We start from the raw sequence: 14401 nt of genomic DNA, 5'->3' as shown, positions 1-14401 counted from the left end.
ATTCCTATACAACACACTAGGGAAAGGGAACACTCAAAGTAGGGTTGAGATATATTATTTAAGGCATCGTCTTGCTTTACCATCTCTTTTAATAATATCATACCACCTTGGTGTATGGGCACACTATAAGGACTCTTTGATCTGAAACACGTGTATACAACAGCACACTCAAAAGTAATGAGTCCTACTTTCGTCATTGAAGAGTATTGTCAGAGGGTGTGAGAATTTGCAGTTAAAGTGTGAAGTCTCATTGTTTTTTGTCACCATTGTGATTGTGTTTGTTCCAATGCCTCCCTGCGTAAACACATGCACACCACAAAGTCAATACGGCGGCACGAAGATTGAAGATTGAAGAGTGTGAGATGATGACTGACGGTGTGAGAAAGTGTAATGAACACAATGATGGTGTAATGAATTTGAATAATTAGCCAAAGCATTCAAGTGTTCATATTCTGAAGATATTTGGCAATAATGGTTATTGCCAGCTTAGGCGACATTTTATTTTTATTTTTTAAATAAGCCACATCGAGTATAACAAAACCTACTTTTCCAGATCTGACGCATGAAAAACGTTCAGATCAAGAAAATTATACATTTGTTTAGTTTTTTTTTAATAATTTGGCTTTATTTGCATCAGTTTTTTTAATGACATGTTTTAGGGTTTTAAGATACATTTATTATTTATAATTATTTTAAGCCAATCTCCAAGCAATGGGTTAAATCACTCCACTATAGCATATTTTTTCATACAAAAAAATCTATTCATGAAAACAGTCACAATATGTTTTGCAAATGGATGAATGTGAAGCATATGTTCGCACAATGAGTGTAATCATATATTTGATTATTGATGTATTGACATCATATTGATCTCTCCCTTGTTTTATAGCTGAGTTGGGGGACTACAGTGAATCGGAGCACGCAGCGGGATATCTCTCAGAGTTCTGCTTCATGCTCAACCCTCCGCAAGACTTCCACAAAGAGGTCGCCAAACATCACCAGCAGCACAGGTACGCCGAGATACAAAAAAACCAAGCACAGAACTGATTCCTCTGACAAATGCATGTAAAAGAAAACACAAAGGAAGTGAAGCATTCAACCGTGCTTGTGGCAGGAAAATCACTCAGAAATCAATTGGATTCCAGACCTTGAACAGATTACTCTGTGTTCAGATAAAGTGTCTTTTCATCTGGAGTCACTACACAGACATTTGTGGCAGTAAAAGTGATTCATTCTACCATCAGTGTACATTATAGGGTTGGGGGATATGACGCTTTATACTGTAACGGTAGGAATGTGCCAAAACCGTAGAGATTAGGCAAAAACAGGACGTAGCTATTCTCGCGGTATCTTGTGATCTTGCAGAACTTTGGGGATATGATTCACAGACATTTGCACCAAGTTTATTTCAACACGGTTTTGTGGATTATTCAAATGAAAAACGAGCATATTCTGGAGGCAAAGTCTTTTTTTAAAAACTTATTCTGCATAGAAATGTGTAAACTTATTTTGCTTAATATTGTAAAAACTTAAGTCAGGCTTTCATTTATTTGTTTAAATTAAACCTGTAACACTTACAATTCTTGCTCTTTAATTCTTTAGTTTTTAACTCGATCATTGTCCTGTTGAGTTAAACAAAAGAGTAAAATAATAACATTTGAGGAGAAACTGAATGATTATTTTCCAACATGTGTTGTGATTGGTCAACCGCTAAGAGATGTCCCGTTCCATTGCCTATCAATACAATGTGTTGGAGTGCTAGCCAATAGAAGCGCGAGTGTCACCTAGTGATGTCACTATTTGACTAGAGTAGACAAAGGAGCACAGGTGTTTCAGTATAGACCACTACCATGATATAAACATCAGATTTTGTCCGTATCCCTTACCCAAAATACATCCTATTGAGCCCTGTCAAAAACGTTTTATTTTGACAGGTTTTTTTTGACCGAGAAAAGTAAGAAAACTCACCACCTTACACAAACAGGTGCTCACTAATGACTGGTGTACCACAGTCTATCTGGCCTTAACCTGCTGTCCACATTTCTGATTTATTTTGTTTCTTATTGTGCCCTTCCCATTCTCCCTCCTTCTCCATATGTCTCTTTGACACCTACTCTCTCTATTTCCACCGACCCTGTCATCATCACTCCCTTTGCTCCCACGCACAACCTCCCCCCCCCCCCCCCCCATCTGTCTTTGAACCCATCCCTTTCTCCCTCCCCTCTCTCAGCGGTCTATCTCCTGCCCAGTCAGAGTTTAATTATCTGAACACAGCACGCACGCTGGAGCTCTACGGGGTAGAGCTGCACTATGCAAGGGTAAGTACGGTTTCATTTCCTCACTGATGACAGTGCATGTGTTTGGTGCATGTGTTAACGTCTGCTACATGTGTCTGTTTCTTTCTGTGTTGCTGTTTGAAATAACTAAAGTGTGTTTTTAATACACATTGATGCACCCTGCAGAAATGCTGCACATTAGGAAGGCAACAGGTCATAGTTCCATCAATCAATAAAAAAATGACACATTTGTCCACAAAGAAACCACACAATCAAAGGGGAAAACATGAAACAGCCTCAGGGGGCCCTCACCCAGAAGAGACAGACGTGAAATAGATGTTATGTCTGTATAAATAAATAAAAAATGATTAATATGAAATACATCATAATAATGCTTATATTTATATATTTATTCATATGTTTATTTCATTTTTTATTAATTAAGCTTAAACGCACAATAACACAAGACAAGCAAACTTGCTCCGGATGCTAACAGCTAACGTTACTAGCTGTTCTTCGTATTAAACAGGGATGTATTCTTCACAATGCAGCGTTATCAGGCATCGGACGCTGATAAGGAACTTATTTCAGTCTCCCTATCACATATTTGTACAAAATATCAGCACAAATTTGACAGTGGAATTTTATTTCACAGTGTAATTGATCAGCAGTCCACACACACACACACACACACACACACACACACACACACACACACACACACACACACACACACACACACACACACACACACACACACACACACTCCTTCACACACTCTGTTCTCCTCTCTACAGGACCAGAGCAACACAGAGATTCTTCTCGGGGTAATGTCCGCCGGCATTGTCGTTTACAAGAACAGGGTTAGGATCAACCTTTTCGCATGGTGAGTGACCCAAACACACACACACACACACACACACACACACACACACACACACACACACACACACACACACACACACACACACAACATAAAGTACGCAGATCCAGGTGTGATTTGCTTACATGGCGTTTCCAAGAGAGGTGACTTTCCCAGAGTTGTTGTAAAGTGTTTCGAGGGAGACAGAGTGAGTTTGTTGATGTTGTGAGGCAGAAGTTGTGGGTCGTTAGGGTCAGACACGTGATGATCATATCAGATTTGTCACAGTCCAGTTTTAGAAAGTTGGCTTGCATTAATGATTTTATTTTCAGTGAGGCAGTTGGTCAGGGTGGAGTGAGGTGCAGTGGCGATGGACCAAGAAAACAGATGAAAACACAGAGGGGGAGCGGGTAGAGGATGACAAAGTACTGAAACTTTCCCAGTTTTTTTCTCGTATATTTGTGAGTTTATTATCCTAGATGATATTCAAGATGTATTCTTGTATATTCTTTAAAGCTTTTTTCTTTAATTTGGAAATATAATTTGGAAACATATACACACTTTGTGAACAAGTGTAACTGAATCAACTAAGTATGAGAAATGAATGAAGCTTGTGGTCAGAAAACAACTGACCTGAAACGGTTTCAGTGAAGCTACTATTTGGCCAAAAGCAAAAAACCTGCCTGCTATCAACTAAGATAGAGTAGAACTGTGGATAAAAAAGAAGCTTATTCCATTAATATTTTCATCTTCAAAACCCAGTTACTACAAGAAGTTCCACTGGAACAGTTGCATCTCCCGTCTGCCTTTCTTTCTGGAATTCAAACGTTGATTGTTGACAAGGCTGGAGACCAATGCTGTGTCCCTGAACATACCACCACTTTCCACATGTGGTACACTTTAAACACTTGGCCAGTGTGTGAATTTGTGTTATCTCAAAACGCAGATGGCTGCTGTGCCCTTACAGGAAGTGATGATTGCTGCGGTTAGCTAGCCTGCGAACAGCTAATTTGCTAGCTAGCAGCATTATCTTTTGTGGTGTCAATCATTACAGAATACTGTTTTAATCCAATGACATTAACAGTGTCTTCTTTTTCGAAAACAGTGTAGTAGTTTGTGTATTACATCTAGAAAAAACCCCACATGTATACATTTTATTTGAATGGTGTTGTGCTCTTCCGAACAACTGTTGCTGGTCCCGCCACTTCTGTAACATAGCCAAGATGGCAAATGGTTGACTGTGAGGTGTGTCAAGCGTTCAACTCTTAAAATGTCACCGTTAGTATAGAAGTACTCAAATTGAGACACAGTTGATCATTCATCATTTCCCCTAGCCACACACCCCTGATCTGGGGAATCAAGCTGGATGTTCTTGTCACAAACCCACCTCTCTGTCTATCTACCCTCTGCCAGCTTCACTTGAACCGCCTCCAGGAACCCTTTTTACTGATAAATGTGCTGCGTAATGTCTCCGCATCATATTAAGCCTTAGTTTATCTTCTCCAGAATTAAGCAGATGATTCCCTCCGATTTTTCTAAGCAGAGGACCTCGAATGAAAAAAGGTTTCCTGGAAATATTATAGCAATCACATCTGCTTGCCCTCCTTCTCTCTTTCTGTCCTTTTTCCACCCCTCTTTGTGTCCAATTCTCTCATCACTCTTTATGTCTCTTGCTAGCTCCAAAGCATCGATTCTTGGAAACCTCCCGTCTGCTGCTGCTGCTCTGTGGGAGGCTAAATGTTAATGGCTGCCAGGGGTGGGATAGTAACTACTCAAATCCCTGTAACTCCGGAAGATAATTCACTCGTGTTTAGGCTTAACATCATACACACCCTGACCAAGCAGCTGCAGTGTGTGTCGACATCAGCGAATGTCTGACAACAGTAAGGTGATTGAATGTGTGCTCGTGTAAGGGGTTTGCATTACTGACATTGTGGGGACCTTTACTGACAGAGTAACAAATAATTAAATATGGTGACTCGCCTCCCATTTTGGGACGGTTTTTGGGGTTAGGAATTAATGTAAATTGGTGTAAATTGGAGAAAAAATCAGTATAAGCTAGTTCAAGCTAGTTCAAGCGTGTCTACATATCCAGTCAGTTGAGCTAAATTTAGAGACCAACAGTGGTGTCCCCAACAGCTGTCCACCACCACGTGTGAGAAATAGAGAGAAACACAATATACAACAGTGTCTCTCAAACCTTGGCGCACTGATTTTTTCTACTCTCCTAAAGGAAGTCTTAGTATTTCTTCTCTCTTATTATAATAGATGGAACTGTAAGATACAGTAAGAAATGGGTCAAGAGTGAGAGACATTCAGATTGTTGCCTCTTTCCTACTTCTGTTCACAGCAGCCTGACAAATGAGCCACACTTAGATGCCGCATGACTCACACTCTGCCTAAGCATGTGTGCGTGCGTGTGTTTGCCCATGCGAGAGTGTGTGAGTAAGTATGTAAAATATATTTAGCAGGCAGCGATGAGTCACAGCGGCAACAGAGCTCTGGGAAGGGATTATGTTACTCTGCTGCCGCTCGTCAGCAGACCTCTTATTACTGTGTGTGGCCCTCTGATTGGAATATTATTTCATTCCTGCCTCTTTAAAGGCATGACTAGATACAACACAGATTGATGAGAAAAAGAGGGCATGGTTGGGATTTTGGGAGACTTCAACATGGTTGTTATCGTAGCCTCCAGCTCGGAGGTTGAATGAACAGTTGGGATGTGACACATGGGTCAGCTTACTTGATGAACTGGTGATTCAATGAGAAAGTGTGGGTTGTAGTTCTATTTATTCCTGAGAGATACGTTTAAACATGCCCTTGTGTTTCCATCTACGCTGCCTTTTTCTAATTATGTTTACTGTCAAACAAAACAAGGGAATCTAGTCTATTCTTACAATATCCATATATTGTTTCTGCATGTTAAGAAACAGTTGACCAATACAGAAAGAGCATTGTAGGGCGGATAATGATTTTTCTTTATTCCAAACTAGCTCCCTTGTTATCATGAAAAGCTGTACAGGGTGCTGTTAATTTGCTGCCAGAAATAGCATCTGCTATACTCAGCCATTCAAATGATGGACTTCACATCATAAAGCTTCAGCGATGGACTGGGACATGCTGAGGGAGAATGTATAACTTTGTATAATGTATAATTTTAGGCTGTGTGTAAGAAGACGATTTCCCAAAGGGAAGAGAAAGCGCTAGCTAGATGTTGAGGACTTAAACATTTACGCAGGAAACATTTGGTTGTGTTGCTATAATGGTTATTGAAATGCCCTCAAACAATTGTGATACTATTAATATATTGATTATTACAGATGCTTTTTATTCCTCTCAAGCATAACAAAATGGTCAGCGTAACATTTAATACAGTTTTGAGGTCATTTTGTTCAATATTTCTACACGGTGTAGTATTTGGGCAAACCCACTACTTGTACAATGACTGACCTTTACAAACAAAAGTGTAGAAATGTAACATCAGTTTGTCAATATGATGATAAGCTCATTAATGGCTGAGTGTCCTCATTTCTCTTCTGTATTGTTTTTGTCGTTTTCTGCTTGCAGGTTGAAAATAGTGAAAATCTCTTTCAAGTGCAAACAGTTCTTCATCCAGCTAAGAAGAGAAGCAGTAGGTGTATACACACACACACACACACACACACACACACACACACACACACACACACACACACACACACAGACCCTTAACCACCACCATTGTGTCTTTTGAACAGATGAAAGAGTTTATCCTGTGTTTCTCCGTACAGACTGTATAAATGTGTGTGTGTTTATATGCTGTAGATAGCTTAGCTGTGTCTGCATATATGTATGTGTAATAATCAGTGTCAGATTAACCCCCTGCTGTCTGTGTCCTGCTTCACCATCACCCTCTATAATCACCCTCTCTGTCCTGCATCCCTTGTTTAACATGTGGATCTCTTTTTTATTCACAATTTAATAAACAATGTTGACATGCTCTGTCAACTTCTGAATATGTGTTACCTTGCTTTTTTGCAGCCTCTTTGATGTAAAAAAACGAGTTCTTGAATTTCCATTTCTCCCACCCTTTCTTGTTTCGTCTTCCTCCCTGAATGCATCTTAAGAGCTGCATTGTCCTTGAACATACAGTGTATTTACTGTATATATTTGTGTCTGAATACTCAACCGACTTTCGCCTGTTACTTTACTAAATGGCATAAACGTCATCCCTATTTGTTCCAAATTCTGTGTTTCCCGAACAGAGGAACTTTTACCGCTGTCTAGAGCTGCCAGGGTTAAAGGAAAGACAGAAGAGTAATGTTAGCTCAACAGATTATAAAGTTAGAAACAACGATTTAATAAAAAAAGGATTTCCTCATATTAACATTCAAGTCAGCTTTACCACCTGAACACCACGAATCTGTCCAAAAGAGAACACAGGGAAGAAAAAACTATAGCTAAGGGTTAAACTGTCAAAACCATTAGCCCCCCAAATAACTGCTTAAAGTAATTAAAAAAAGGTTAGCAAAAAGTATTGATTAAACCGTAGACATATTTAGCCAAAACATTTGTCTAAAAAGGAAAAATATTTAGCTAAAATAATTGAATTACATTTTGAAATAATTAGCTTAAAGTCATAGTTAAACATTGTACGAAGTTATCTAAAATAATTGGATTTGTAATAGTAGTAGTAAGCTAGCAGAACCCGACAAATTGTCGAAATAGTTAGTTTAAGTAATTCATGAAAAAGTAAAAAAACAGTTAGTCAGATTTAATGGAAAGACAGTTAAAACAGTTGGTTAAGCCTAAAAAACTATAATCAGTAGATACAGCCGTTAAAAATGAATAGAAATACAGTTTAAACAGTTAGCCACACACTGCCTGTCTCTACTACAACATGTATCTTTTCTTGCATTACAGATAAATGCAGGTCACCCACTCTCACCTCTCATGCTGAATACCAAAGTGTTATCCAACAGCCCTCTAATGTTCTCTTCCCCTCCCTGCACACAGACTGAGACCCGGGAAACGCTGCTGGGTTTCAACATGGTGAACTACCGGGCCTGTAAAAACTTGTGGAAGTCTTGTGTGGAGCACCACACCTTCTTCAGGCTGGATCGACCCATCCCGCCACAGAAGAACTTCTTCTCTCACTACTTCACTCTGGGCTCTAAGTTCAGATACTGGTAAGAAATACAAGACACATTCACTCTTCAAGAGGAATGTGGAGATAATCCACAGAGGATTTCTGAAGAGTCTTCCTGGGACAGCCAGACTTTGACAGCCTGACATGTACACACACTTGATCAGACACACACATAAATGGAGCAGACATGTAGTTGATTTGTCTGTTTTTCCTTCAGTCGGTCTCTCAACAAGAGAATCACTCCAGGGAAACATGAACAGAAATCATGTTTGTTTGGAAGTTGATGCAGTTGTTTCACTCTGTGTTGAGCGGCTGAAACAATAGAAGAGCTAACGGTTGCCTCTCATTCTATTTTATCCTAGAAAACCACCACTTAATTATTCATTGTGTCCATGTGAAAGTCACTTCAAAGTCCCCCACCACTGTTTTTGTTACTAATAAACCCCTTCACCTTGATTATATAATGTACATTTTGAGGATTTTAAAGTTGGAAAAGAGAAAGAAAAATACAAATAAATGGCTTTTCCAAACCTTTGACTCAGTACTGCATTATAACAACTTAGTTTACTTCATTGATAGCTTTATTTATATCCCCTTTCTATGAAGTATGAGGGACATATGAACTGAGAGATGGAGGGATTGTGATGAATTATTGAGCGAGCAGCAGTGATGAAACCAAGCAAGCCTGGCTGCTCTGGTGTGTGTGTGTGTGTGTGTGTGTGTGTGTGTGTGTGTGGTGTGTGGTGTGTGTGTGTGTAGTGTGTGTGTGTGTGTGTGTGTGTGTGTGTGTGTGTGTGTGTGTGTGGTGTGTGGTGTGTGTGTGTGTGTGTGTGTGTGTGTGTGTGGTGTGTGTGTGTGTGTGTGTGTGTGTGTGTGTGTGTGTGTGTGTGGTGTGTGTGTGTGTGGTGTGTGTGTGTGTGGTGTGTGTGTGTGTGTTGTGTGTGTGTGTGTGTGTGTGTGTGGTGTGTGTGGTGTGTGTGTGTGTGTGTGTGTGTGTGTGTGTGTGTGTGTGTGTGTGTGAGTGCTCTCCATGTTGTGGTCGCTGTTAATTTTTCTTTAGCTTTAGAAATCAGTTTCTTTTTTAAACCTAAGAGTTAAATATGTTCTGCCTGGCTCACTCTGGTTAAAGTTTGATTTTCCAAGAAAGTCCACTGATGTGTGTTTACTTGTCTTGGTTTTTTCTCCAGCGGACGGACGGAGGTGCAGTCTGTGCAGTATGGAAAGGAGAAAGGCATCAAGGACAGAGTGTTTGCAAGGTAATCCGGAATGTTTCACTCTCGCCATCACAAAGCAATAACGGTAGAACTAGGGTGTTATAACTATTGTTTTTAATTCAGCTCAAATCAAATTATAGTCTTGTTCTGCGCAGATCTCCCAGCAAGCCATTAGCCAGGAAGTTGCTGGGCGGGACTGACTGGGAGTCGGTCAGCAGGAACAGCCTATCAGACGAGAGACTGGAGACACAGAGCCTGCCCACCCGATCGCCGCCCGGGACGCCCAATCAGTGAGTCCGAGTTTTAAGTCTACCTTCACTTAAGATTAACATTAGACAACTTTAGAAGAACATATTTAAATAAGCATTTTCAACATGGTGAGGAACATATGAAAATAAGCTTTTGTTTACACTTACTGAGCTGATTTAAAATGAGTATTCACATTTAGTTTTAGAGCATGTGTCTGTAAAAAACAAATATTGTGATTATTAATTCCATGTAGTCATCTGTGCTGTAATTTTGAAAGAGCTGCCTCTTTTTGTTTAGTCGGAAAACATTTTTTTTTTTTAACTCTGTAAAGTCGGGATGTAGAACAAAAATGTAATCTCTAATTCTGAATAATTTTTGGAATAAAAATGTAATCTCTAATTTGTTCCAACTAAATCCGATTACAGATTTAGATCGTTTGAAAGTCAGATAAATCATTCAAATAAGTTTTATAACAAAAATAATCAGTAAAAACTATAATAAATTCCCTTATAGAGAGTAACAAGGTTCATTATATTAAAACCTTACAAGAGGTGCTTTGAATGTATTTCACATTTTTATGTACACGTTTTTCGGCTACTCTCTCTGACTTGAGGCATGCCCTGTGGCAGGTTTTTAATCATATTTCTAAACCATAACTTTGAATTCATTCAGAAAATGAGTTTATCGCTCAGCTTTAGAGTGTATTAGCAATCATTTATACCGTATAAGTGTCCTTAAGCAAGTTTCTGAAGCCGAACCCTGTTCCGACTTTCAACTTCTTATAAAAAAATCAAGTACAAATTGTAATAATTCATTGTACTGTATTCCTTCCTGGTCCAATCCTGCATCAAGTATCATTTCATTTGTTTAGATTGTACTTCAAAAAATTAAAAGTTAAAGTTAGCCTTACAAGAATGATATCAACAATTTTAATTCAAATGAGTGTGATTTACATGAAATGATGTTTGTTGGATATTAAATTCAGCACATTAAAAACATTTGAGTTTGTATCATCAGCCCTCTAACATCACTGTCTTTGAACGTGTGTTTGTCAGGAACTCGATGTTTGTACAAGAGGGAACGCGACTACGCCCGTCGTCCGTTGGCCACCTGGTCGATCATGTGATCCACGCCTCACCCAGCCTACCGGTCTTCTCCTCATCCAATCACAAGTCAGCATCGTCCACGCAGGCAAACAGCATCAGCTTGGACTCAACACCGTAAGTCTCTGTCAGGGGACAAAGGGTTTTTCTTTTTCATGCACCCACATCCCCCCATATTGTCTTTAAAGCTCTTTGTCTTAAGGAGAAACAAAACAAAACAAAACTGCTGACTTGGTAGCATGGAAGTAATATAACTGTAATTGAACTGTCTCATGAAATGAACAGCCACCATTTAATTCTGAAGTTTAATTTTACCCATCAGTGTCAGTGCCACTCTGTCTGACTGTTCCGCTGAGTCGGCTGCTTTTTAAATGTCTGTGTGTGCCTGTGGCTTCTCCCGACGGTTCACACCCTCTCCCAGTGTCACTTAGCCAGTCCCATTGAAAGATGAAGCCTTTGAAAAACAGCCTGTAAAATGTGTTTATGGCTGGTACTGTAGCAGGGCGGAGAGGTTATACAACAGGGCTGAACTCGGAATTAGTTTGTGTGTGACTGTGTCTGTGTATGTGTTTGAGTTTTTGATCTAATAAAGTTCAACATTTCAGTCTTAAAGCCTGAAAGCCGATGGGTAAGTAGAGTGAGTTGTGAGAGACTTTTAAAACTCTGCCCAATTGAATTGAGCTAAAAATCTTTACATCACAGTATCTGAAAATTCCTAAGTCTTTTTATTTGTATTGTATAAAAATGTTAATTGAAGGAATTGCTCTTTGCAAGGGTGTACTTGCATTATATAGCTATTATATCGTAATCACATCAGTAACTTTGAATGGCCTAATAAGACGAGAATATAATTTATCACAATTATTTATAATTTATTACATCCAAACAAAGGAGTGGCAATGGTTGACATCTAGTCTGTGCGGATCTAAGATAAATAATGAATGGCTGGTTAGTCAAATGTGTTGTTTTGGATAGGAAAACATTAAGACACTTAATATATGCCTGACATATCATGTTATAATATTTGATTGTCAAGCAGCCATATTTTGTTATATTGATCTGGAAATGAGCCGTTGATGTAATATGCATGTTTGAATTATTTGAATGAGGCAAAAGGTGCATTGTAAATACAGCATGCTCTTGTTGCTACGACAGTAGATGGAACATTTCTCAGTTGGAGATCAGAGTGGTTAAGTAACATTACCGTGGTAGTTCCGCTGCCTACAAAGCTAAACACACACACCCACACACACACACACACACACACACACACACACACACACACACACACATACACACACATACACACATACACACATACACACAGCAAGTGTTGGCTCATCACTGACAGAGCCAAAAGATGACATAATCACCTGCGCTCTCTTCCTCGTGCACGTTATACATGCCTATTCATATTTTGGCTTCATGACATTTGTCCAATCACAATAGCCAATACCGTTTTTAACACCCACATAACATTTTCATTTCAAAAACTACATTTTTCTGCTTAAAAAAATAGCAAATTCTGTAAATTAATCAACTTCAGTTTTGAATCAAAACATATCTGGTAATTGTGTTTCACCTTTTTACTTAATTTTTTACGCAAAGGAATTGAGGTAAAAACGTTTTTGAAGCTATGTAGCAATCATTCTCTTTGTGTAAGCATGCTGTTATTGTAACAACCACATTCGGCCTGAAGCATAAAAGTTACTCACCATAATGAGTAATGAGTAAGATCAAACCAAACTTTTTACATGCTGCCTTGCCCAGTTTGGAAAAACAGCAAGAGGAAACAATGGGGAAACATCCGGATGGAATGCCTAAATGAGTTGTTCTCTTTTTAGAGACGCTTATCCATTGGTATGGCCCGTCAAAACACAAAAGATGAATCTGAAAATAGTAACCTCATACAATTTTCAAAACTAAAATATTATAAAAAGGACAAAATTATGTTTTAACAGTTTGAGTTGCCTCCTCCACCATTTATATTGTGATGCTTTCTTAAAGGAACTGTTTCCAATCCAGATTCCCAATCAGTTTTAGATTTGAATACATATATGTCCTTTGTTCATACTAAGTTGTGATTTAGTTTTGTCAAGTACAAATATAAAATTAAAGCTGCAAGTTTTGAATAACTTTTGATCTTCAAGGTCTTACAAAGGTGCTAGTTCAAGTTGATTGGATCAAAACTGTAGGAGTTTGTTGAAATACAGTGTGTGTAATGTGCAACAATTGGTCAAATATTGCACTTAAAAATCAAAATGGCCAACTTCCTGTTGGGTTTACGTCACAACGCCAAAGGCACCATGCTACATAAGCCTATCAAATTTCAGATTTGTATTTGAAACGTGAGCGAGGGGCTGCCTTTAAGTCACTTGGGGGGGGGCTCTAAAGAGCTTGTTTGCAGACAACCGAGAACAAAACCCCTAAAATATAAAACTTTTGTTAAACATTTAGGCCTTCGAGACTTTGTAGGTGCCCTAACAAATGTCTAATATGTAATGCCCACCTTTCCCCTGAAAGATTAGTCATGTTTTTACTTTGCATCCCTACTCTTAAATATACTTATACAACGACCTTTCATTTTCTATTTAAGACGACATGACTCAAAACATATTGCAATATTTTATCGTCTGTCACTCTCAGACCCCATAATCCAAATTCCCCCAAAGTTCCTCCCAAGATTTTCCTCCAATAAAAACCCAATTAGAATCTGTTTCTGTCCCACAGGCCACAGTTAGACGCTGTGTCAGTTCCACACATGAGCAATAATACAACAAAGCCATAACCCTCAGACACTCTTCTCTATAATGTTCTGTTTTTAGTTGTGTAAATGATCGGTTTAGCGAACCGCGCCACATTACAGTGACGCTTTTCAAAATGCGGCGTCTATATTTTCTTGACAGTGTTGGGGATCAAAAAGGCACAGTTACATAATGTGCTGTGACACAACAGGGCTACAGCAGTATGGTATATGTCATGATAAATTACATTGTATGCTTAAAACAGACATGTTTCTTCAAGGTTGTCAAGCAAAGGAAAAACAGTTTTGGGTTTGCACTGAAAGTGTTTTTAATTACATCTTTTGGTGGTTTTGAATGCATGGTGCTTTATTATAGAGTCAAAAAAGTGTTGGACATTTTCTTAAAAAACACATTTGAACGTTGCATTTATATACAACCTTTCGAACCTGAGTTTACAAAGCGTTTTCGTGCATGAACCTCTCTGCATTTGGGTGCTGGTTTTTTCGAGACTCCTCTGACGCTCATTCCACAAATGCATTATTTTTCAGCGGAGACCTTTCAGTAGCCAATCAGGTTGCTCCTTCATTTCCCACACATTCCCACAAGGATTTGATTTAAAGGAACCATATTTATATATTTCAAGTGCTTTATTTTTCTCGTTCTGCCTGTGCTGCAGCACCTCTTTTCACCCTCTGTCTGAAACCAGAGCCCAGTCTGCTCTGATTGGTTTGCTAGTCAGCTCTGTTGTGATCGGTCAACCGTTTAGATATGTCCCACCCCTCAACCTTTATTTTTTTACATATATGTTTGTTTTTTTGCATTTCA

The 14401-nt window shown here is 38.9% G+C and overlaps 1 protein-coding gene across 4 annotated transcripts in view; it reads left to right on the top strand.

Moving 5' to 3' along the window:
- Nucleotides 1–14401, top strand: part of ptpn4a (protein tyrosine phosphatase non-receptor type 4a) — a 96658-nt gene that overhangs the window by 59278 nt on the left and 22979 nt on the right. For 2 of the 4 annotated variants that reach the window (XM_034215078.1, XM_034215080.1), the window contains exons 8-15: nucleotides 890–1010; nucleotides 2231–2318; nucleotides 3074–3162; nucleotides 6706–6769; nucleotides 8134–8306; nucleotides 9454–9522; nucleotides 9621–9770; nucleotides 10785–10949. In XM_034215078.1, the coding sequence (XP_034070969.1) occupies nucleotides 890–1010; nucleotides 2231–2318; nucleotides 3074–3162; nucleotides 6706–6769; nucleotides 8134–8306; nucleotides 9454–9522; nucleotides 9621–9770; nucleotides 10785–10949 (919 nt within the window). The remainder of the gene's footprint in view (nucleotides 1–889; nucleotides 1011–2230; nucleotides 2319–3073; nucleotides 3163–6705; nucleotides 6770–8133; nucleotides 8307–9453; nucleotides 9523–9620; nucleotides 9771–10784; nucleotides 10950–14401) is intronic. The other 2 variants (XM_034215081.1, XM_034215079.1) reach the window with 1 other exon arrangement.

Source organism: Gymnodraco acuticeps, unplaced genomic scaffold (genome assembly GCF_902827175.1).
Source record: "Gymnodraco acuticeps unplaced genomic scaffold, fGymAcu1.1, whole genome shotgun sequence".
Lineage (NCBI taxonomy): Eukaryota > Metazoa > Chordata > Actinopteri > Perciformes > Bathydraconidae > Gymnodraco > Gymnodraco acuticeps.
The sequence above is the reverse complement of the archived record's forward strand: the minus strand, read 5'-3'. Positions and strand labels throughout refer to the sequence as shown.